At 42.2% G+C, this 24,645-nt stretch overlaps 1 protein-coding gene across 2 annotated transcripts in view; it reads left to right on the top strand.

Moving 5' to 3' along the window:
- The window catches only part of SCAF11 (SR-related CTD associated factor 11), a 92,880-nt gene extending 68,549 nt beyond the window's left edge, over nucleotides 1–24,331 (top strand). Inside the window, exons 12-15 of one of the 2 annotated variants that reach the window (XM_044280380.1) lie at nucleotides 11,191–11,549; nucleotides 21,497–21,715; nucleotides 22,540–22,659; nucleotides 23,616–24,331. In XM_044280380.1, the coding sequence (XP_044136315.1) occupies nucleotides 11,191–11,549; nucleotides 21,497–21,715; nucleotides 22,540–22,659; nucleotides 23,616–23,729 (812 nt within the window). In that variant the 3' untranslated portion in view covers nucleotides 23,730–24,331. The remainder of the gene's footprint in view (nucleotides 1–11,190; nucleotides 11,550–21,496; nucleotides 21,716–22,539; nucleotides 22,660–23,615) is intronic. The other variant, XM_044280381.1, reaches the window with a different exon arrangement.
- Nucleotides 24,332–24,645: the final 314 nt, after the last annotated feature.

The raw sequence follows: 24,645 nt of genomic DNA, 5'->3' as shown, positions 1-24,645 counted from the left end.
AGCGGCCACCTTGCTTCAAGTCACGGTAACCACGCCCCCTTCGCTGTGACTGACAGCCGTCAGTTCGGCAAAGCCAGCCAAACTGTTGTGCATAAGTGCTGTCGGTCACAGCGAAGGGGGCGTGGTTACTGTGACTTGAAGCAAGGAGGCCGCTGCCTCCGTGACTTCAAGCCTGACTAGAGAAACGCATCGGCAGGGGATTAAAGAACATTTTTACAGCTTTTGCTTCTCTGCCTGCAGGAAGAAAATGATCGTTACAAACATGCTGCTGGCTACTCTAAGGTACTGCTGCCGGCTTGGGATGTTTGTTGGAGGTGATGGGTTCCCTTTAAAGGGAGCCTGTCACCTCTATGCTGCACTCACTGAAGCATAGTATAGTGACGGGTCAAACAACCACCCAAAAGGTGGTAATACTGAGAGACGTCCAAATGGAAAAATATGAATTGCCCAAGAAATGGTTTGGGGGTGCCTCTGCAGGTTACCATGTGGGTGTGAGAAACTTCATGCATATTCCCACAAAACTGCTTCCTCAGTAGTAATGTGTTACTCCAAACTTGCACTTTATATCTTAAAGGGCTTGCCCACTTTTTGTTTATTGTTTATCCAATGAGTATGTAAAATGATTATATGACACTAATACAGTCTATTTTTCTGCACCAGTCTCTATATTTCATAAGGTATGGCTCCTTGTTTGCCAAATCTTTTGCGAAATCTGCATGGAGGTCCTCTCCATAAGATGCCTGCTGATGGAAGGTCGTGTGACCAGACACCACAATACACTACACATGCCATCTGCATTTGCACTGTTAGGAGTTTAGTGCATTGTGTTTGAATAATGCTTGGTCATATGATCCTCCTTCAGCCGCCATGTTGTGGACATGACCTCTATGCAAATAGCATACATTTGCCCAGCCAGCTGACGTGGTTTATGAAATATAGCATACGACGCATGACAAAGGTTATATTGGTAAGTGCCACAAAATCCTCTTGTGTATGTATATTTTGGACAACAGTAGCCAGAAGGTGGTCAACCCCCTCTAACCCTTTCAGTTCCGAGCCACTTTTCACCTTAAATCCCAGGCCGATTTTTTTGCAAATCTGAAGGTAATAACTTTGGAATGCTTTTACTAGAGATGTCCTGATACCGAACATTTGCATGCGTACTCGTGCAGATGTCACCGATACCTGATGGCAGTGCAGCGGCGTGTCCCTTGTCCCAGATGATCAGCGGTGGGGATGGTGGCTGCGGCGAGGGGGCCCGTGTCGGCTTCCGTGCGGCAGCAGTGCTCCTAGCCGATCAGCGTGGGGACGGCAGCGTGTCCCAGCTGATCAGTGTGGGGGCGGGACTTCTGTGCGGTGGCTCCCAAGTCCCGTGTGATTGCCTAGCACTGGAAGGAAGTTAAAGCCACTTCCTCCCAGTACTCTGGTGCATCTGCATGGGAAGGATTACAGCCAGCCGTATGGTGCATGAAATGGAGGAGAAATTCATCTCCATTTCATGTTCAAACGGCGAATGTAAAATAAGGTGGGGGGGGGGGGGGCATATAATGGTGATTCCCAACCAGTGTGCCTCCAGCTGTTGCAAAACTACAACTCCCAGCATGCCCGCACAGCCAAACAGCTGCAGACACACTGGTTGGGAAACCCTTGTACAAAGGAAAAGTAAAGCAGTTGTCCATAGCAACCAAATTCCAGCTTTAATTGTTTTTTATTGCTATCAGCAACTGCACCTCTGTTTCTTGGTACAAGGTTTGATAAATCTCCCCTATGACTAGATTAAATTGGTTGGTCAATGGTCACAAAATAAATGTTATTTATTTCATTGTTATATTTGGTATCGGCGCGTACGTAAATGAAAGTATCTGTACTCGTACGGTGTCCATTCTGAGATTTTCTTGTGACACATTGTACTTCATGACCATGGTAAATTTGAGTTGCTTTTTTTCACCTTTATAATAAAATCAGAAAATTTTAAGTTAACAATTTTTTTAATTATGTTATAATTTTGTAAATGTCATTTTATTTTTTTTAGGACGTTATGAGGCTTTGAATTTTTAGAAGCTATTTTTTTTTTTTTTTTTTCAACAGAATTTCCAAAACCATTTTTTAAGCACCAATTCAGTTATAAAGTGATTTTGAGGGGCTTACTTAATGGAAACTACCCATAAATGACCCCTTTTAGGAACTACACCCCTCAAATTATTCAAAACTGATGTTACAAACTTTATTAACCCTTGAAGTGTTCCACAAGAATTAATGGAAATGGATGTAAAATTTTACTTTAATAGATTTTTTTTTTTTTTTAATCTTCTTTTTTTTTTTATTTTTTTTTTCTTGCAACACAGCAAGGGTTAACAGCAAAATAAACCAACATACATTACTCGGATTCTGCAGTTTACAGAAATACCCCATATGTGGCGGTAAACTGCTCTATGGGCACATGGCAGCAGTCAGAAAGAAGGGAGCGCCATATGGATTTTGGAGGCAGATTTTGCTGATTTTTAGGCACCATTTTGTATTTGAAGAGACCCTGACGTTCCCCCTACAAAGTGACCCCATTTTGAAAACTACACCCCTAAAAGAATATATTAAGGTGGTTTACTGAGCACTGTGTACCGAGCACTTTAAAACCCCCTAAGTGTTTTACGGAATTTGGAATCACTTGGCTGTAAAAATGAAAAGTTTAATTTCTTCCAATAAAATATTGCTTTAGCCCCAAATATTTTATTTTCACAAGGGGTAACAGGAGAAAAAGCACCCCATAATTTGTTACCAATTTTCTCCTGAATACAGCAACACCCCAATTGCTGGGGGGGCACATGGCAGGATGCAGAATGGAAGGAGTGCCATATGGATTTTAAAGTGCAGATTTTGATGGATTGGTTTGCGGGTGCCATTGGTTTTTATTTTTTAAGTGATTGTCTTGTGGGTGCTCATTTTTTGCAGTATGAGATGATTGTTTGGTACCATTTTGGTGTTCAGAAGACTTTTTGATCGCTTGGTATTTGCACTTTTTGTGAGGCTAGGTGAAAATAATTGGCATAGTTTATTTTTTTATTTTTTTATTTTTACAGCATTCACCTTAGGGGGGGCATATCATGTGATATTTTTATAGAGCAGGTTGTTACGGACGCGGCCATACCCAATGTATTTTTAAGTTTTACACAGTAAAAGCATTTTGAACAGAATAAAATCTTGTTTTTGTGTTGCCGTTTTCTGAGAGCCCTTTTTTTCTCTTCTTTTTTTTTTTGGGTGGGGGTGGGGGGAGAGATTGTCTTGGGTAGACTGGTAGCATTTGGGGCTAAATACGCCTTTTTGATCACTTAGTATTACACTTTTTGTGAGGCAAAGTGACCAGAAAATGTTTTTATTTATAAATAAAATAAACTTATCTCTTCAGCTTCGGACGGCGCTGCCACTTGGCAGATTCACTTACCCTCTCTGGTCTCTTCCCTGCCGCGCTGTACTGTGACCTGATAGCGCACAGTGTCAGGTCATAGTGCGCATCTACGTGAATTACGTCCTGACACTGTATGTGTCAGGACACAGAGCGGGACCGGAAGAGGACAAGGGAAGGTGAAGGACAGCCAGTGCAGCGCTGTTCTCATCTTCCTGTCGCTCCCGCATTCTAATGACCGCTTCCAAAATAGAAGCGGTCATTAGCATTTTCACAATATGTTCTGGCCGGAGACCACATGAAATGGTCCCCACCCCTGCTTTAGAACATTGTTATGGTTTGGCATTTTAAACTCTTTACATGGATGTTAATTCCAGGCACCTTACATTCCACATGCAGGAACGTTTTATATAACTCATTCCTACTAGATGGTTATGAATTAATTGCTTGCTAACTGGGTGTTAAGAATAGAGGAACTGCGCACCATATAGTCATAATAGACTCTCTAGAATGTGCAAAACAATTATTTACTAAAACAGACATGACAGGAGTCTTGCCGCTCGCTGTGCACTGCGCATACATTGCTTCAAATATACAATACAACAATTGGGCAGTAAATTATCAATACATTAAATGATTTGATGCCCTACTATAGCTTCTCCTCTAATTATTGTAAAAAATCTATGCACGGTATATCTCTAGGGTATGAAGATCACATGTAGATGTCACCAGAGAAGGAAGCCACATCAGACGAGAGGAATCAATATATATACATAGAGTTTAAAGAGGGCCTTTCACCGATTATGACAATGTGAACTAAGTATACAGGCATGGAGAGCGGTGCCCGGGGATCTCACTGCACTTACTATTATCCCTGGGCGCCGCTCCGTTCTCCCGCTATGCCCTCCGGTATCTTCGCTCACTAAGTTATAGTAGGCAGAGATTTCAGTCACTAAGTTATGGTAGGCGGAGTCTGCCTTGTTCTGCTGTAGCGCTGGCCAATCGCAGTGCAGAGCTCACAGCCTGGGAGAAAATAATCTCTCAGGCTGTGAGCTCTGCGCTGCGATTGGCCATCGCTACAGCAGAACAAGGGCAGACTCCACCTACCATAACTTTGTGACCGAAGATACCGGAGGGCATAGCAGGAGAACGGAGCGGCGCCCAGGGATAATAGTAAGTGCAGTGAGATCCCTGGACACTGCTCTCCATGCCTGTATACTTAGTTCACATTGTCCTAATCGGTGAAAGTCCTCTTTAATACACTCAGATATTCAGGGCAGATGGTCATGTACAGTGCCTTGCAACCTGGAATTAACACGGATTGTTTGAGGATTTGTATCATTTAATTTACAGAACATGCCCACAACTTTGAAGATTTTTTATACTTTTTATATTGCGAAGCAAACAACAAATAGGACAAAATAACAGAAGTCAATGTGCATAACTATTCACCCCCCACTTTTTGCGGCAATCAAAGGTCCAAGTCGCTTTGGATAAGTCTGAGCTTGCCACATCTTACCACTGGGATTTTTGCCCGTTCCTCCACGCAAAACTGCTCCAGCTCCTTAAAGTTGGATAGTCTGACCACAGATTTTCTATTGGATTGAGATCTGGTCTTTGACTAGGCCATTCCAACACATTTTTCATGTTTCCCCCTTAAACCACTCAAGTGTTGCTTTAGCAGTGCGTTTGGGGTCATTGTCCTGCTGGAAGGTGAACCTCCGTCCTAGTCTCAAATCAGGCACAGAGTGGTACAGGTTCTGCTCAAGAATATCCCTGTATTTAGCACCATCCATCTTTCCCTGAACTCTGACCAGTTTTCCAGTCCCGACTGCTGAAAAACATCCCTACAGCATGATGCTGCCACCACCATGTTTCACTGTGGGGATGGTGTTCTTTGGGTGATGTGATGTGTTCGGTTTGTGCCAGACATGGAGTTTTCTTTGACCGAAAAGTTCAATTTTAGTCTCATCAGCACCTTCCTCCATACATTTTGGGAGTCTCCCACATGCCTTTTTGCAAACTCGCAACGTGCCTTATTGTTTTTAGCAGAAAGTAATGGCTTTCTTCTGGCCACTGTGCCATAAAGCCCAACTCTATGGAGTGTACGGCCGGCTTATTGTCGTCCTATGTACAGATACTCCAGTCTCTGCTGTGGAACTCTGCAGCTCCTCCAAGGTTACCTTAAGTCTCTGTGCTGCCTCTGATTAATGCCCTCCTTTCCCGGTCCATGATTTTTGGTGGGCGGCCATCTCTTGGCAGGTTTGCTGTTGTGCCATGTTCTTTCTATTTGGTTATGATAGATTTGGTGGTGCTCCTGGGAATCATCTAAGATTTGGATATTTTTTTTATAACCTAACCCTGACTTGTACTTGTCAACAACATTGTCCCTTGTTTGGAGAGTTCCTTGGTCTTCATGGCAGTGTTTGGTTCGTGATGCCTTTTGCTTAGGTGTTGCAGCCTTTAGGGCCTTTCAAAAAAGGTGTGTATATGTAGTGACAGATCATGTGACACTTAGATTGCACACAGGTGGACATTATTTCACTTATTATGTGACTTCTGAAAGTAATTGGTTGCACCAGAGCTTTTTATGGGCTTCCTAACAAAGGGAGTGAATACATACGCACATGCCAATTTTCTGTTTTCTATTTTTAAACAATAGTTTTATTTATATATTTTCTCATTTCACTTCACCAACTTAGACTATTGTGTTCTGATCCATTACATAAAATTCAGATTAACAAAACATTGACTTTAAAGGGACACTGACAGGCCCAAAAAGCATATTTAGGTATATATATATGACAGTACAGGTCATATAAAGTGTATTAGAATCATCTAAGTAGCCCCCCTGTCCACCTTATAAATACAGTAAAAGGAAGTTTTATCCTGCTTTCATCGTGTTCAATCTGCCCAAGGGGCGGTGTTTCATATCAACTTGCGCCCAGCCAGCCTCGCCACAACTGCCGTTTGAAGCGCCGCCCAGCTAATCAATATTCACTTCGCTGGGCGGCTACTCTGAAGCGCTGCTGTGCCTGGCGCATGCGCATTAAGCAGAGGCTGCATCGGCCTCTGGGAATCAGACTGTGCGCAGGCGCGATGCGATCCCGGCCAGTGAGGGTGCCGGGCGCATGCGCTGAAGATGGCCGGGGACACTAGTAGCCGCCCAGCGAAGTGAATATTGATTAGCTGGGCGGCGCTTCAAACAGCAGTTGTAGCAAGGCTGGCTGGGCGCAAGTTGATATGAAGCACCGCCCCTTGGGCAGATTGAACACGATGAAAGCAGGTTATAAAACTTCCTTTTACTGTATTTATAAGGTGGACAGGGGGGATACTTAGATGATTCTAATACTTTATATGACCTGTACTGTTACACTTATATACTTTTTGGGCCTGTCAGTGTCCCTTTAAGGCTGTAATGTAACAAAATACAAAGTGTCAACGGGGGTGAACACTTTTGCAAGGCACTGTATATGCTGTATTCTCCTGATATCCATGAGAGAAGCTGTACATTGGACAGTGTTAGGCTACTTTCACACTTGCGTTCAGAGCGGATCCGTCTGGGGTCTGCACAGACGGATCCGCTCATATATTGCAGACAATGGGATCCGTTCAGAACGGATCCATCTGCATTATATTTTAGGAAAAATTCTAAGAGTGAAAGTTGCTCAAATGGATCCGTCCAGACTTTACATTGAAAGTCAATGGGGGACGGATCCGTTTGAAAATTGAGCCATATTGTGTCAACTTCAAACGGATCCGTCCCTATTGACTTGCATTGTAAGTCTGGACGGATCCGTTTGCCTCCGCGCGGCCAGGCGGACAGCCGAACGCTGCAAGCAGCGTTCAGGTGTCCGCCTGCTGAGCGGAGCGGAGGCCGAACGCTGCCAGACTGATGCATTCTGAGCGGATCCGCATCCATAAGGGCAGTACGGATGCGTTCGGGACCGCTTGTGAGAGCCTTCAAACGGAACTCTCAACCGGAGCCCCGAACGCTAATGTGAAAGTAGCCTGAATTGACCACAATTAGTGAAAAACTGTAGTAGGACAAATTTAGAATATTGACCATTTACAGGTTATGATACGGTTATTGCTATGTTTATTTTATATTTGAAGCCATTTATGCTTGGTGCTCAGCAAGCAGCACCACATTCTCTTCAAACAGCTGATAAGAGGGGTTTGTCAGGAATCAGACCCCCTACTAATCAGATATTGATGACTTGTCCTGAGGATAGGTCATGAATATTAAACATCTTGAAAACCCCCTTAAATCCATGTGAAGGGCTTATAATCCAGAGACATAAAGTGGACATTATGTGTAGATATTGTTCACTGTGTGGCATGTGCATTTGTATAAGTAAATCCTAGCACAGGTGGAGGTGTGGCCTTACCAACTTTTGCTGTGAGGGATACGTGTACAACCCCACACCAATCACATGAAGTGTTCACTGATGATGCAAATAAATACCTAATGTTGGGGAATCATCTTGATATCCAGTGCATGGCAGTAATATAGGTATGACCCTTGTTCTTGTTTAAAACAGCCCTCCAGTTCAAGAGAGAAAAATTCACCTTAGGGCTCGTTCACACGAACATGTGCTGCCCGTTGCAGTATTGCAGACTGCATTTGCGGATTCGCAATACACTGGCACCGTTCCGTGTGCTTTCCACATCACGGATGCGGACCCATTCACTTTAATGGGTCCGGAGATGCGGAAAGGAAGCACGAAACAGAACACTACAGAAGCACTACGGAGTACTTCCTAGGGTTCCGTTCCGTGCCTCCGCACTGCAAAAAGATAGTTCATGCTGTATCTTTTTGCGGAACGGAGGGATCGCGACCCATTCATGTCCACGATCCCCATGCAGCTGCTCCACAGATGGTGCCCGTGCATTGCGGTCCACAGCACGGGCTTTACACATTTGTGTGTACGAGTCCTTAACTGGCGAATGAATCATACACTTACCTGGTGACCTCCTTATCGTCGTCTTAACTGCAAATCTGTCAATTCCTGGGTTCCTCTTCTGTCCTAGTTGGCCACACCACTTTTCAGACTACCTGATCTATACTGTGCATCAGTAGCCCAAGACACTTTTTGCTGCCCTTGGATTGGTCAGTACAACTCATTTGACAGTGCTGGCTGATCCAAGAGCAGTGTTGAATAACTAGGACGTGTCTTGGGCTGCCGATGGACAGTATACATAAGGCAGTCAGAAAAATTATGCAACCATCTTGATGGTAAAAGACCCCTGAGGAAGCCGTTTAGCAGTGATAAACTTGGAGTTTCTCACACCTACATGGTGACCTGCAGAGGCAACCCCAAGCCAATTTTTGGATAACTGACCCTGCTTATCGATTGCTTTCTCTGTATATATTTTTATATTTGTCGTATAGAGCTGCTTTTTGCTTGGGGGGAAAGCCTAATGCCAGCCTATATCCACTTACCGTTGTGATATGTAATCAATAATAGAAATTGTTTTGTGTGTGCTTTTAGCTTGGTTTAATGAACATTTGAATGCATTTCACAAATATTGTAGTGGTGCCCACCATTGTTAGTTTTTATAACTGCTCCTTTTGGGGCCTCCGTCACAGATTCTGTCAAGAGAATTGCATTAAGAACTTTTCCGGCTAAAAAAAATAAATAAAATTCTTTAATGGGATTCAGTCATCTGGATTTTAGCAACAGAGCTTTTTACATCACATCGGTCTCCTCGATTTAGTTTAAAATATACTAGTCTTACCCCTATGTGTCTTGTCATTTTGACAAAAAAATCACTTTTATTCACATGCTAATTACCTCTCTAGCTATTGAAGCCCAGCCGCGCCCATTATCTTGGAGCCCAGCACTCCCCCTGCTGTTAATTATTCACTCCTCTCATCACTGATGTATTATAATTTTTTTTTTTTCTAGTGAGCCATAATCTCTCATATGCACCCTGGATCCACTCGTCAGGGCACGTGCGGTGTCTTGGCCTCGGCAAACGAAGCGTGCATGCGCCAGCTGTCTGCGCACTTCACTCTTCCAGGTAGAGCAAAAAGCACAGATAGCTGCCACATGTGCGCTTTGTTCGCTGAGGCTGATGCTAAGACACTGCGTGGGCCTTGACTAGCAGTGATGGCCAGTTTGCCGCGTTCGCCCGCAAACACCAATGCGGGCTGCCATCTTAACTCACAAGTCCGGCGATGCACAGGTAAGTCCTTGCCTGTGCCGGGAGCCGGTCTGAAACAAATGTGGTCACCGGGAGCAGGCAGTTCAGAGAACAGCCCGATGAAGGCCACTGGCGGCTGTTCTCGGAACTGCATGCTCCCGGTGACCGCATTTTTTTCAGACCGGCTCGCGCACCGGTAAGGACTTACCTGTGCATTGCCGGACTTGTGAGTTAAGACGGCAGCCCGCATGAAAGGAGTGAATAATTAACAGTGGGGGTGGTGCTGGGCTCCAAGATAATGGGCGTGCCTGGGTTCCTTAGAGAGGTAATTAGCATATGAAAGTAAGTGATTTTTAGCCCAAATGACAAGACCTATGGGGGTAAGACTAGTATATTTTAAAGGGAACCTGTCACTGGGATTTTGTGTATAGAGCTGAGAACATGGGTTGCTAGATGGCCGCTAGCACATCCGCAATACCCAGTCCCCATAGCTCTGTGTGCTTTTATTGTGTAAAAAAAATGTATTTGATACATATGCAATTTAACCTGAGAGGAGTCAAGGACAGGACTAATCTCAGGTTATTTTGCATATGTATCAAATAGGTTTTTTTTACACAAAGCACACAGAGCTATGGGGACTGGGTATTGCAGATGTGCTAGCGGCCATCTAGCAACCCATGTTCTCGGCTCTATACAAAAAATCCTGGTGAAAGTTTCCCCATTAAATATAGATATGAATTTTCTATGTCACCAATGTCCTAAAAATTCTGTTTAGCAAATAAAAATAATTTAGCATAAAACTTGATATAAACAATGTCATTTTTGGACAAGACATTCCAATTTAAATGAAATATTTCCTGTAGATTTATAAGGAAAATTTCATTGTATTAATGTTTATATTTTATTACATTGGATCAGAGTATAATATAGTTAAGTCTAGGTGTAGTCATCTTTATTTTAAATAGAGCGTTGCATGGTGTGTGACCGTAGCCCAGGGATTAGCAACCTTTGGCACTTCAGCTGCTGTGAACAACAACTCCCAGCATGCAAACTTACTTGGCTGTTCTTGTAACTACCACAGATGTGAAAGGCGGGTTCTGGGACTTGTAGCTTCAGAACTGCTGGAGTGCCGGAGGTTGCTGATCCCCACACTAACATATCCTCGTAGGCGAACTCAATCCAGTTATAGGTTCAAGTTTCAGGTAGCTGCTGTTCTGTTCGTTCTGATATTTCTGGCCTTCAGGACTAGATTGGCAGAGGTCTGATTCCCTGTGCTGCGACGTCTTCCTGGGCCAATGACGTCACGTTTATCGGTCACATAGCTTAGGCGCAGCTCAAACCCATTTAAGTAAATGTGGCTGAGCTGCAATACCAAGCATAGCCACTATCCAATGGGCGGCACTCCTCAAACAGCTGATTGGCGGGGGTCCTGAGTGTTGGACCCCCACCAATTTGATACTGATCACCTGTCCTCAGTATAAATAATCAATATCAGAATCTCTGAGAACCCCTTTAAATATAATGGTGCTTTTTGGGGACGAATGTGGTTAGTGTAAGAGTATGTTCAGCTCAGAACAAATGTGATATTTGAACTCCTATAGAAATGCTTTTTTTTAGTTTAATTCATGTTCTCCTGTAAACAGATCAAGCAAGTAAAGATCAAGCAAGCCAGCAAAATGAAAGTACGCCGGTCCCTGTAAATGTGGTGCAAACTCAAATGAATATTGTACCACAGCCAATTGCTGCACCTCCTCAACCAATGAATATGTTTCCCTATCCGATGAGTGTCCATCCTCCTCCTCCTCCCCCCATGGTGAACATCCAACACAATCCATTTACTCTCCCCCCGCCACTTCCAATTCATCTCCACCCAGCACTACCTCTGGTTCAGGTGTCTGCACCATCTAGTGTACCTCAGGGATTACCTCCACCACCACCACCACCTCCTCCATCCCAGCAGATCAGTTACATTGCTCCACAGCAAGACGGAAAACCACTGCAGGTACCTTTTTTATGTTTTTATTGTATTTCATGAGCTCATCTGTTTAATGTGCTACTCCTTTTATACACAAGGCTGTTTGACATTTTCTTTGCTCAGTATTGAGCCATGCTGGCATATAAACTGTCAGTTTATCAAATGTTTACAGTGCTGGCATACACTATTCAGTGGTGCTTGAAAGTTTGTGAACCCTTTAGAATTTTTTTATTTTTATTTCTGCATAAATTTGAACTACACTAGATTTTCACAGAAGTCCTAAAAGTAGATAAAGCAAACCAAATGAATCAAAAATATTGGGCTTGGGCATTTATCGAGGAAAATGATCCAATATCGCATGTCTGAGTGGCAAAAGTATATGAATCTATCTTTTCTTTGTGTCTGGTGTTATCCCCTTGTGCAACAATAACAAAGCAGTTTTAACCCTGCCGCTACTAGCGCTGTCTATGTACAGCGCCTGAGCGATGGGCAAACATGGCATTAGCGTGCAGCGGGCGCCATGGCAGACAGGTCACCGCTGCTTCAAACAAAACAGCAGAGACCTACGACTAATGACCATAGTTACATAGTTAATACGGTTGAAAAAAAGACAAACGTCCATCAAATTTAACCAAGAGATAGGTGGGGATGTGAATCCCAGAAGAAAGTGAGACTTGGATTTCTACACGTTTTCATAAGCATTTATATTTTTTACTTTTTAGGAATTTGTCTAAACCCTTTTTGAAACTGTCCACTGATGTGACCACGTCCTGAGGAAGTCTATTCCACAGAGTCACAGTTCTCACAGTAAAGAAGCTTTGACGCTTTCGGAGACTGAACTTTTCTAATCGGAGGCAGTGCCCCCTTGACTTTTGAGGGCATTTTACATGGAACCGTTTTTCACCATATTTTTTTGTATGACCCATTTATATATTTGTATAGGTTAATCATGCCCCCCCCCCCCTTAGACACCTCTTCTCAAGACTAAATTCAATTATTTTAATCTTTCTTCATAACTAAGACCCTCCATGCCCCTTATCATTTTAGTCGCTCTTCTCTGTACTTTTTCCAGCTGCAGTGCATCCTTTCTATGTACTGGTGCCCAGAACTGCATATTCCAGATGAGGCCGCACCAACGCTTTGTAAAGTGGTAGTATTACATCCCTGCCCCGCGAGTCCATGCCTCGTTTAATGCATGACAATATCCTGGTGGCCTTAGAAGCAGCTGATTGACATTGTATACTCATTGTTTGTCATTATTAAGGATCTGTATTAGAGTATCCGAAACGCGTAGACTTGCTTGCCATGTTGGATTTTTTATTCTGTGTGCTATTGGAATAAAGAACTATGTCTTTTTTTGGAAGCTGGACATCCCGTCTTATTTTCATACAGTTCTAAACTTGGTGCCTTTTCCAAGCACAGTCCATGCTTCCATCTCAAGACTGCTCAGGTGAGTGCAGCCCTCGGAACCTTTTACTTTTTATAATTTAATCTACCATCCACAAGGACACCCAAATCAATCTCTAAGTGACTCTCCCAGTGCTACATCACCTAGGACATATGTAGCACAGAGATTATTACTACCAATATGCATAACTTTACATTTGTCCACATTGGGCATCAACTTGGCAAATGAGGTTCAATCACTCAGTGTTCAAGTCAGCTTGTAGTTTGTGGACATCTTCCATAGACCGTACAGTTCTACACAGCTTAGTGTCATCTGTGACAGCAGTAATGCCGATCGCATTGCCGATATGGTGATGTAAATTTTTTTTGTATTTTTATTTTATTTATTTTTCTTCAAAGTTAATTTATTTTTACACTATTTAGACAAAACGTATACATATGTGGTATCGATGTAATCGTACTGATCCAGAGAATGAAAGGCATGGATCAGTTTTGACGCAAAGGGAATGCTGTAGGGACAAAACCTGTAAAACTATGGAGGAATTGTTTTGTTTTTCGAATCCACCCAATTTGGATTTTTTTTTTCCCCACTACTTTTATATGCCATATTAAATTGTGGCATTAGAAAACACAACTTGTCCCGTGAAAAATAAGCCCTCAGACTGTTTTGTTAACAGAAAAATAAAGTTATGGCTCAAGGAAGATGGTGAAGAAAAATTAAAACTAAAAAATGAAAAACCTCCGGTATCCTAAGGGTTTAAGGGGGGTATTCCGGTTTTAGAAAGTTATCCCTATCCACAGAATAGGAGACAACTATTAGAGCAATGGGTGTTCTACCACTGGGGCCTTCCCTGTACCCCAGGGAGATAGACGAGCTGGGACCCCCACCGATAGGGGATAGAGGATAACTTTCTACAAGTGGAATACCCCTTTAACTCTGTGTTAGTGAGTCTCCTCCCATAAACTGCGTGCTTCAACAGTCACTACACTTTTTTTTTAATTTTAGATATGTCATAGGGACATATCAGAAGTGTTGATTGGCGGGGATCCCAGCTCCAAGACCCCCACAGATCGATAGAACGAGGGGTCAGAAGCGCCCAGCCGAGCGCAGCTTCTCCTCACTGCTGAGCACGAGACTGTAGACGAACTCAATAGAAAGTCCACAACATTTTTCTATTGGATTATGGTAAGGGCTTTGATTTGGCCTTTCCAAAATTTTAACTTTTTTTCTTTAACTATTTTTTGGTAGAATGACTTGTGTGATTATGGTTGTTGTCTTGCTACTTGACCCACATTTTCTTCAGATTCAGCTCACTAGCAGGTACCCTGACATTTTCCCTTTGGAATTTGCTGGTATAATTCAGAATTCATTGTTCCATCAATGATTGCAGACCGTCCTGACCCAGATGCTGCAAAACAAACCATGATACTACCACCACTGTGTTTTGTAGAGAAGATGAGGTTTTTATGTTGGAATGCAGCGTTTTCTTTTCTCCAAACCTAACACTTGTCATTTAAACCAAAACGTCCTATTTTGGTCTGCACAAAACATTGTTCCAATAGCCTTAGTGTTCTTTCTCTGATGGTGAACTCATGAACATTACCATGTGTTTGTGACTAGGGACTCCAGCATAACAGAAACAGTTCGGATCCGTTATGCAGCCCATAGACTTCTATTATGACGGAATGAATAAAGGAATGACTCTAAAGGCATTCCGTTATGGTCCGTGGCAATTGAATCCATAATGCAATTCACATTATACCACTACCTGAACCGAAAAGGAATTTCAAAATATGAAATTCGCTCATCCCTATTTGAAACATTGTGGACTATTACAAGCCTTGCTCTTGTTGTGATCTTTATTGCTCAACCACTCCTGAGCAAGGTAAAAATGGTCTTGCATTTCCTCTATTTGTACACTGAGTGTGGATAGTTGGAGTCAAAACTCTTTTTAGACGTGGTTTTATAGCCTTCTCCACCCTGATGAGCATCAACAACTCTTCCCAAGTCCTCAAATCTTTTTTGTTCATGCCGTGATACACTTCCACAAACCTGCATTGTGAAGATCAGACTTTGATAAATCTGTTCTTAAATCAGAAATTTTTATTTTGTAAAAATAAACAATATAATTTTACAAAATTATTGTCCTATATTATGTTCAACACAGTGAAAAAATACTCATTGCACAAAACAGGATAGTCCATAAACAGGATCCTTAGCATAAAGATCCCAACAACCAAACTCCCCTCACCCCACCCACTGTGAGACCTTGTTGTGAGTAGATGAGCATAAACATGTGTAAGACTTATTTGTTTTAGAAACAGACCATCTTTTGCACTATAAAGCTTCAGCACACTAAGCTTAAAGAGGACCTTTCATCAGAATTAAACTTGTAAAGTAACTATGCAGGCATGTAGATCGGCGCCCAGGGACCCCCCTGCACTTACTGGTATACCTGGGCGCCGCTCCGTTCTCCGGTAATTGCCTCCGGTATCTTTACAGTTAGGCTCCACCCAGGGGAACCTGCCAGCGCCTCCTTCTCCCATGCTGCAGCGCTGGCCAATCACAGTGCTCAGCTCTCTCTCAGGCTATGAGCTGAGCGCTGTGATTGGCCAGCGCTGCAGCATTGGAGAATGAGCCGACGGCATGTTCCCCTGGGTGGAGCCTAACTGTAAAGATACCGGAGACAATTACGGGAGAACGGAGCGGCGCCCAGGTATACCAGTAAGTGCAGGGGGGTCCCTGGGCACCGCTCTACATGCCTGCATAGTTACTTTACAAGTTTAATTCTGATGAAAGGTCCTCTTTAAACACAATCAGCCCCATCTCTCCCCTCCCGGGCTAGCACGAGAAGATCCTCAGACTAGATAGCCATGTACTACAAACTCCCGATCTGTCAATCCAGGGGCCCCAAACGGTATAAAATTTCGACATGCAATTACGCTTCCTGTATACTCTTTCCAATCTTATGACTGTATTTATTCTGGAAATTAATTCCGATATGCTTGGGGGAAGCAGCTATATCCATTTAGCAGCTAGGGTTTTGCTTGCCTGATATAAGATTCTGTTGATTCCAATTGTAACATTTGGTAGCAAGTTATCAGAATCTAACATACCAAGCAGGCAAAACCTAGGATCCAGTTTTTAATTAGCGCTTTAAATTGTTTAATAAAATGATTATCTGTCGAATAGCTCTGTAGTGCACTGCAATTCCAGATCATATGGAGCAATTCAGCCCCTTCTTCCCCACATTTCGGACACTTGGAGTCAGATCTAGATCTCACCTTCCATAAGAAGATTGGAGTTCTATATACCCTGTGTATCATATAGGGTTGACAGTCTAGCCGCTTCGCTAGAGGTTAGAGTAGGAATCTGTGCAGGACTTCTTCCCATTGGCTGTCTGAGATGGGGCCCACATCCCTCTCCCGCTTAAACTTAACTTTAAGCGTTTTTTTTTTCAGCTGCTCATATAGCAAAGTATTATAAGCATCCGAAATAGCTCCTTTTACAGGACCTGGTTCTATCAGTTTTTTAAGCATGAGATTATACAAATTGTAGGGGGTGCACTTTATCCTGCGAACTGATAGCGTGCCTTAATTGAAGGTATTCATAGAAATGGGTAGACACTAGGCCATATTCAGTGCAAATTTAGGATACCTTGTGAATATAGTTGCCCTAAATTCCATAGTCCTTTACGTTCCCAATTAGAAAATCCCTGCAGTTTGGACAATTCTATTAAATGAGGGTTATTCCAAACAGGAGACGGGTCCAATAGTTCCCGAACACCCAGAATTTCCCTAACCTTTCCCCGGACCTTCCTCATTAATCCTACTACTGGAAAGGGTTTAAAAGAGTTGGGTAAATCTTTCTCCATAATCGAAATAGGCTGGCAGACCCCAGATGCCCACTTCACCAATTGTCCACCTTCCCATCTCTCTCAGGAACCCCCAGCCCTTAAGGTGTAGAAACTGAGCTGCTAAGAAATATATAAAGGGGTTGGGTAATGCCAGTCCCCCTCTTCTTTACCACACTGTAATGTTTCATATCGGATTCTACTATTTTTATTTTTCCATAACAAGGAACTAAATATTCTCTGCAACTTATAATAAAAATGCATGGGAATCCATATTGGTCAGTTATGCAGTATGTAGAGCAATTGTGGCATCCACATCATCTTAAGAAGATTACCTCTACCTATCATTCACAATAGAAGCTTATGCCAGGTGATGGCTTTCTGTTTAAATCTATCCATTAGTGGTAGTAGGTTATTTGCTATATAAGCTCGGGGCTGTACTGAAATAGTGACTCCAAGATATTTAAAGGAGGAGACCACTTTCAGGTTTCTAAGCAAAGAGATTCCGGAAGAGGGGACAGCAGAAGAATGACTGACTTATTCCAATTGATTAATAAACCAGGCTGTTTTCCAAAGTCTGAGATTAACGATATAACAGGATCTATTGATGATGTCAGATCACCCACATATAATAACATATCATCCGCATATAGCGAGACTCTTTCCTCCAGTCTCCCTCTCCAGACCTCGAATCAGTGGCGTAGAATGCAAAATACAAGCCAGGGGCTCAATAGCAATGGCAAACAGGAGGGGTGACAAAGGGCATCCCTTCCTGGTGCCTCTCCAGTTTAATCATTGGGGATAGCTTACCATTTATTCGCAGCCTAGCTCTCGGTTGACTATAGAGCAATATTACCCAGTTAATGTATCCAGGGCCGAATCCTAGTTTTTGCCATAACCGCCCATAAGTATTCCCAGTCAACACTATCAAAGGCCTTTGCAGCGTCTAAAGAGACCACTGCAGGGCATCCCACATCCCATTCTGTTCCCCTTATCTGAATATTGAGGAACAGACGCCTAAGGTTTAATGACGTGGATTTTCCTGGCATAAACCCGCACTGATCTTCATGTATAATGTGGGAGATAACATTCAGGAGCCTATTAGCAAGTACCTTGGCCAACACTTTTATATCTACTGTCAAGAGTGAGATGGGTCTATATGAATCTACCATATTGGGATCCTTATCTGGTTTAGGGATCACCACCACCAATGCTTCTTTCATAGCGCTAGGTAAAATACCTGTCCTATAAGATTCATTAAACACCTGTAGGAGATGCGGGAGCAAAACTTAGTTTTTTGTAGAATTCCCCAGGTAAGCCATCTCCCCCAGGTGCTTTTCCGTTAGGAAGCGACCACCGCCAATACCATCTCTTCCAATTGAATGTCCCCATTAAGTAATAACCTCTGATCATCAGACAGACTGGGCATCTGGATATTATGCAGGTATTGCTCTCACTACAGTCAATCCCTAGTCTGGACTTATAGACATCTGCATAGTGCTCATGGAATATGTTCATTATGTTATCATCTCCCGATACCTGTACGCCCATTTTATTAGTGATTCCCAATACACAAGAGGGGCCCGATTTGGGTTTTAATTATAGTAGTGAGTAGGTGACCCGTACATTCCCCTTCCATTAAATAATGTTGAGTCTTAAAATATTGCTTGTCTCCAGCTCTACTAATCAAATGTTCCTTCAGTAGATTCTGCGTTCCTTCTAGGGAGGGGTAGGATGTATTTAGCTTCCGTAGTCTGAACTCTATCCAGTAGTTCTGTCGTAAGTGCCCTGCTTTTAGTTTTATAGAAACTAATCAGTTTAATGTATATCCCTTTAATATAAGCTTTCATTGTATCCCAGATAATGGAGTGACTAGCTGAACCTTCATTATTGGAAAAAGTCAGTCAGAGCAGCAGATATCACAGTACCAGTATCAACTAACTGGATCCAAAAATGGTTTAGTCGCCATGGTTGTCTTGGACCCAATAGCTCTCTCCCTAAATCCAGTACTACTAACGGGGAGTAGTCAGAAATACTACGGGGTAAGTACCTAATATCCTGGACCCTTATCTAACACTCCCTTAGATCCCACAGCGAGATCTATCCTAGAAAGAGAACTATGTGATGACGAGTAGCAGGAGTATTGCTTCACACCAGGATTTCTGGACCTCCACAAATCATACAAGTCTATTTCAGCGAGCGTCTTGGCTAATGAGGATAGAGAAGGGCCAGAGGCCCCACTATCAGATTGGAATTTATCTAGGGATTTGTCCAAGAACATGTTAAAATCGCCAATTATGAGAACTGGCAGATCTGGAAATTTGGAAGTGAACGATAATACTTTTTTGAGAACTTCACAGGAATATGGGGGGAGGTATATAAACGGCCACTAGTATCATTTGGTAATGAAACACAGAACAGTTAATACATACATATAAAGCGACCCTCCTCAACCACATGTACCTCCCTCGATATAAAGGGAACATTTCTATGCACCAACACGCTCACCCCTCTCAATTGTGTGGAGTAGGAGGAATGAAACTTCTGTGCCACCCAAGCCTTAATAAGATGTGTTCTCTAAGAAGTGAGATGAGTTTCTGAGGGGCACAGAATTGCCGGTTGATACGTTTGCAAGGCATAAAAGACGACATTGCGTTTAGCAGGTTGGTATAGCCCCCCCTCACATTCCAGGTAATTATTCTACGGGTACCTATTTGTTTTTAAAATATCCCCGTTCTTAAAATAAAGTGCGTCGCCCCACTCACATCGGAGTGCCATCCTATTGAATGGAAATGCCTGACTGAATTCCAGTTATCTGCTAATCTGTCATGTGATATTGGATCATTTTCCTCAATAAATAAATGACCAAGTCTTATATTTTTGGCTTCTTTATTTGATTTGGTTATAGTTATCTACTTTTAGGACTTGTAGGAAATCCTGATGTAGCTTTTGGTCAAATTTATGCAGAAATGGAGAAAATTCTGAAGGCTTCATGTATCCACATGAGTACATGATAAAACAAACTTCAGCAAAAATTGCGTTGGTATTCTTAGTATTTATTGTAATGCGGCAAAGTAACACTTTGTGTGACGTTTCGGCAGAATAGCCTTTTTCAAACAAAAGCCACTCTGGAGGAGGGAGCCAGTCAGTGCTGCGCTGAGGAAATGTATAGCGTGCAAATGCATGCGCTCCTACCCATCGCATGCATTTGCACGCTATACATTTCCTCAGCGCAGCACTGACTGGCTCCCTCCTCCAGAGCGGCTTTTGTTTGAAAAAGGCTATTCTGCCGAAACGTCACACAAAGTGTTACTTTGCCGCATTACAATAAATACTAAGAATACCAATGCTTGCTGGAGTTTGTTTTATCATATATATACGGGGCGGGATCCCGACACTGGTTTACTACTCCACATGAGTACAGGCATCGTTGGTCATGTGTAAAGTAACATTCCTCTTAATATTAAACGGGTTATCCCATATCTTCAGGAGTTAGACGCAGAGTAGCTTGTTCTGCTAAGCGGTTTGCATAGCTCCCTTTTTACTTCAATGGTAGATATTGAAACAGCAGAGCACTGGCCCACTTGGCTGTTTCCGTAGGACTGGCCCTTAGTCCAGTCTCGCTATGGAAACGGGGAAATGGGTTAATTCCTTTCTAATTTGCCTTTCAGTTAGTAGAACACACTTTGTCTATCTGTCTTCTGTAAAACGCACTGGTAAGGATGCTAGAAATACCAAGATATTGTATGATTATTTCCTAGTTTGCGGCATAATCAGAGCTGCCATTCAAGTTTTGCTGTTCCTTATGGCAACCTTGAAACTGACTTGGGTCTGTATTACACTGACAGATTCTGACCAATTTCTGTCCAATCAGACCAATAGTTGGTGCGTATAACAAAAGATCTGTGTGTGTGTAATTGGCCATCTGACCAATGATTGGTCAGAAAATCTGTCACGTAATCTGTTGGTGTAATACAGGCCTTAAATTATAGAGGGTTTTTCTTTTGAGTCCAGCTTTATTTTTGTGACCATTGTAAAAAATAATAATTGGAGTCCAATTTTACTTGCATGGTTTTGGTTCCTGCAATTTATAGTCTTTAGTATTTTCAGCTAGCAAAATGTGTTCCTTGCCAAAAACCATAACTATACATTCCAGAGATGCTCAGTTTTTACTTTTTGTTAACTTTTATTAATGCTGATAATAAAAGCTAAAGCTTCAATGTAAGAAATACTTTCTTCACTTTTAAGTATAATTCTTGGAATTGGATGCTGTGTGCAGGATCAGAAAAAGATTCAGAAAGCGCTGGCAGGTCTCTGTGTTTTGTGTGTGTGATCCTGGTTGGATGGAGGTTTTTGGCTGCATCCTCTCCAGTAGCAGTCATATTGGATAATGCATGGCTACCTTACTCTGGTCACAAATTGTAGTTTGTCAGCAGATCTTGCTGAGGTCTACAGTTTCTTCTTACAACAATCATATATCTTTGAGGACAATCCCACCAAATCCCTTTTATGAATAAAAGTTACATAATAACTATTCACCTATCAAAACTTCTTGAGCATAGAGGGTTTCAGGAATGGGCAGAAGCCCTCATTTGGCAGCTTCAAACAGTCCATTCGCAGTGGGGAAAGCCACTTTAATATTTTCATAGCTTGAGATTTGTCATTATATTGTTTCTGATGTCTAACATTGACATTGTGTTAACTTTTAAACAGGGTAATCCTGGTGCTACTTACGCAAATAATAATGTAAATGCGCCACTCTTGCCTGCTCCAGCAGCAGTCCATGGAACAGTTGGGGTTGTACAGGCACCACATTCTGGCAGTATGGCAACATCCACTTACAGCAGAAATTCCCATACTTTTGTTAAATCTGCACCTCGAAAGGAAAGTGTAACAGTGGAAGCCAGTGCAGATAGCTCCAAAAAGGAAAAGGTAACCATAGCTGTGTGATGTCTGAAGCCTTGTGTCAAACATAGCGTTTAGCTTTTTCCCCTCTTCCTCTCTTTTGCATTAGATGTACGATTAAGAAGGTTACTTACTTTGGTGCATGCAAAGCATGAACTAATTTAACATTCTTTACCTACCAATACAATGCTGGCGTTGTGTTCAAATGAAACCAGGGTTTCTGAAGAAAAAGATGTATTTGGCTTTTCTGTTTCTTGTGCAGTGGACGATTTTTAGACCGCTGCTGGCAATACCTTGGCTAGTGCTCCCCTTGCACTCTTGTGGAGATAAGTTGTCATTATTCAGATTAAAGACCACCTGTCACCATACAAATGATATGTATGCTGTTGAGCAGATTGAGAGAGAGCATTTTCAGGGGGGGAAATATTCAGTATAACTTGTACCTTGATTGAAATCCCTGCTTTTTCCATGCTCGGGAGTCCAGTAGGTGGTCCTACTTAGTGAATGACAGGTAATCATTAGGACCACCTACTGGACTGCTCAGTGTGGAAATGGCAAGGATGTAAATGAATAACATACAAGTTCTACTGAATCTCTTTGCCTAAAAAATGTATCAATCTTCTCGGCTCCTCCTGCTCTGCAGACTAGACACCATGGTCAATGTGACAGGTTCCCATTAAGGTGTGCATACGAATACATGCTGCAGAGCCCCAGGACTAGATTGTAGATTTGTAACTTAGCAAGTAAAAGGCTGGTGAATATGCATAATATGTCCATGATAAAATGTTACTGGTCAGAATGCTTTTACCAAATAAGATTGGTCTTTTAATGACTTCTCTTTTTAATGGCAGAAAATTCAAATTCAAGAGAGAGCAGCGCATGAAGTTAAGGTTGCTATAAGACCATACTATCAAAATAAAGATATCACGAAGGATGAATATAAAGAGATAGTTAAGAAGGCTGTGGACAAGGTAAGATGACATCAAGTATCTGCTTACATTTGTAGGCTATGTTCATGCTGTGAATGTTTGCCAAACTGCAGCCAAAACTGGTGGATTTGTATTTTTATTTTTTTTACATTGTCACAATCCGCAGTTTGAACATGGCCCATGTATAAGGGCCCTTAGGCTGAGGACTAGGGTGTGACTGCTCATTCCTGATAAACAGCCCGTGTAAATGTGCCACTTATCACACAACAAACGTGGTATTCACAATATTTTAAGTGAATTGGAGATGACTATCGTATTAATGATCATTGGTCCCCTATTCACTTTGTATCTGGCTATTGAAAGACCCTTTAAATAAGCAATGATCGACTTGAAAACCAACGAGCAGCGCTCATCATTGGCTTGGCATTAGACCATTGAAGAGGATGCATGCATCTACAATAGACTACATCAAGGATCAGCAGCAACCTCCAGCACTCCAGCTTTGGTAAAACTACGTCTCCCAGCATGCTCACTTGCTTGGCTTTTGTCAGAACACCTATAGAAGTGAATGGAGCATATTGGGAGTTGTAGTTTTACCACAGCTGGAGTGCTAGAGGTTGCTGAACCCTGGACTAGATTTAGAAGCACCTTTTTCTCTTTGCCCAAAGCAGTGTTCCCATCCAAAATAATTATGGTATATGAAAAGTATATGCTATAAATGTCTAACAGGTGAGCGCCCCCCTTTTGTGGACTATTACGGGAGAACACAAACAGTTGAGTGCTTAACAATTCCCATAAAGTACAATAGAGAACATCCTCACCTATCAGATATTCAGCAAGAGCCACAGTTAGTGCAGGTATTTAACCTGATGCATTGCAAGTCCTCTTCTGAAATAAATACTCATGTTTGTCCCATTAAACAACCAATACAATAACACTTCAGTTAGGAGTTAATGTGCTTTTATTAAACGCTAGATTTCTTTTTGTTTTTTCTCTAGGTTTGTCATAGTAAAAGTGGAGAAGTAGATTCGGCAAAAGTGGCAAATCTGATAAAGGCATATGTGGATAAATATAAACACTCCCGCAAAAAGGGACCCGATGACAAACTGTGAAGTGCAGGCCCTCACTGGAATGACAACAGTAGACTAAGGACTGTGACAGTAATTGTCCAAGTGCAATTTCAGTGTCCACAGAAATGGTTACAACTGTGATTGGAACTGGGTTTTGATAAATAATTTTTCAACATGGAAACCTTTTGATTTAGAGCCCTTTACCCCCTTTCCCCAAAGACTTAATGGATTTCAGTTTTTATTAGGGTGAACATATGAATAATAATGTACAGCGTTTTGACCTTCTCAATGATGTGTGTAATATTAGAGGTGTTAATCTCAATACTTGGCTATCAGCTGGATATTGTGTGTACAGTACATGTAATCTGTTGGTTAAGAAGTCTGATCATAAGAATCTTTGATTGTGTTTTCATCTAATAATAGTGCGATGCTTTTCTTGGCTCCTTTCTAGACTAACTGGACACCCTGGTCTTTAAGTGTACCCAATGTATGCAGGTGTCTGTACCTTCATATCGAATCTGTTTAGAAATAAACTTTCAGAGTAACAAAATGCCTACTACAAAATACTATGTCCGACAAATATATATATTTTTAAGATGGACATGATCTATGGAAACACCAAATAAATAAATATGCTGCTTGTTTGGGTTGTCTTTCTTTACTTAACTTGTATGCACTCAGTGTGTGTGTGTGCAGAAAGAGGCCTTCAGTCCTCCATCCGAGACCTCACAGATTTGGCCCATTTATATAGCAAGCAGAAATGGGCCATTTGTTGTCGGCTTTCCTAACATGTCTGTGTAAAGGGAATCTGTCGCCACTTTTATGCTGCCCTAATTTTTAAACCCTAACCGCTTCAGCACATGCCATTGAGTCCTCATATTCATGAGCTCCAAGTTTTCTCCTCACTGACAGTTTTTTCCCTATTGAAAGCAGCAGCACCACCATTTATCTTGTATTG

The sequence above is a fragment of the Bufo gargarizans genome, chromosome 2 (genome assembly GCF_014858855.1).
Source record: "Bufo gargarizans isolate SCDJY-AF-19 chromosome 2, ASM1485885v1, whole genome shotgun sequence".
In the NCBI taxonomy this organism is placed as follows: Eukaryota; Metazoa; Chordata; class Amphibia; order Anura; family Bufonidae; genus Bufo; species Bufo gargarizans.
This window is presented reverse-complemented; position numbering and strand designations above follow the sequence as displayed.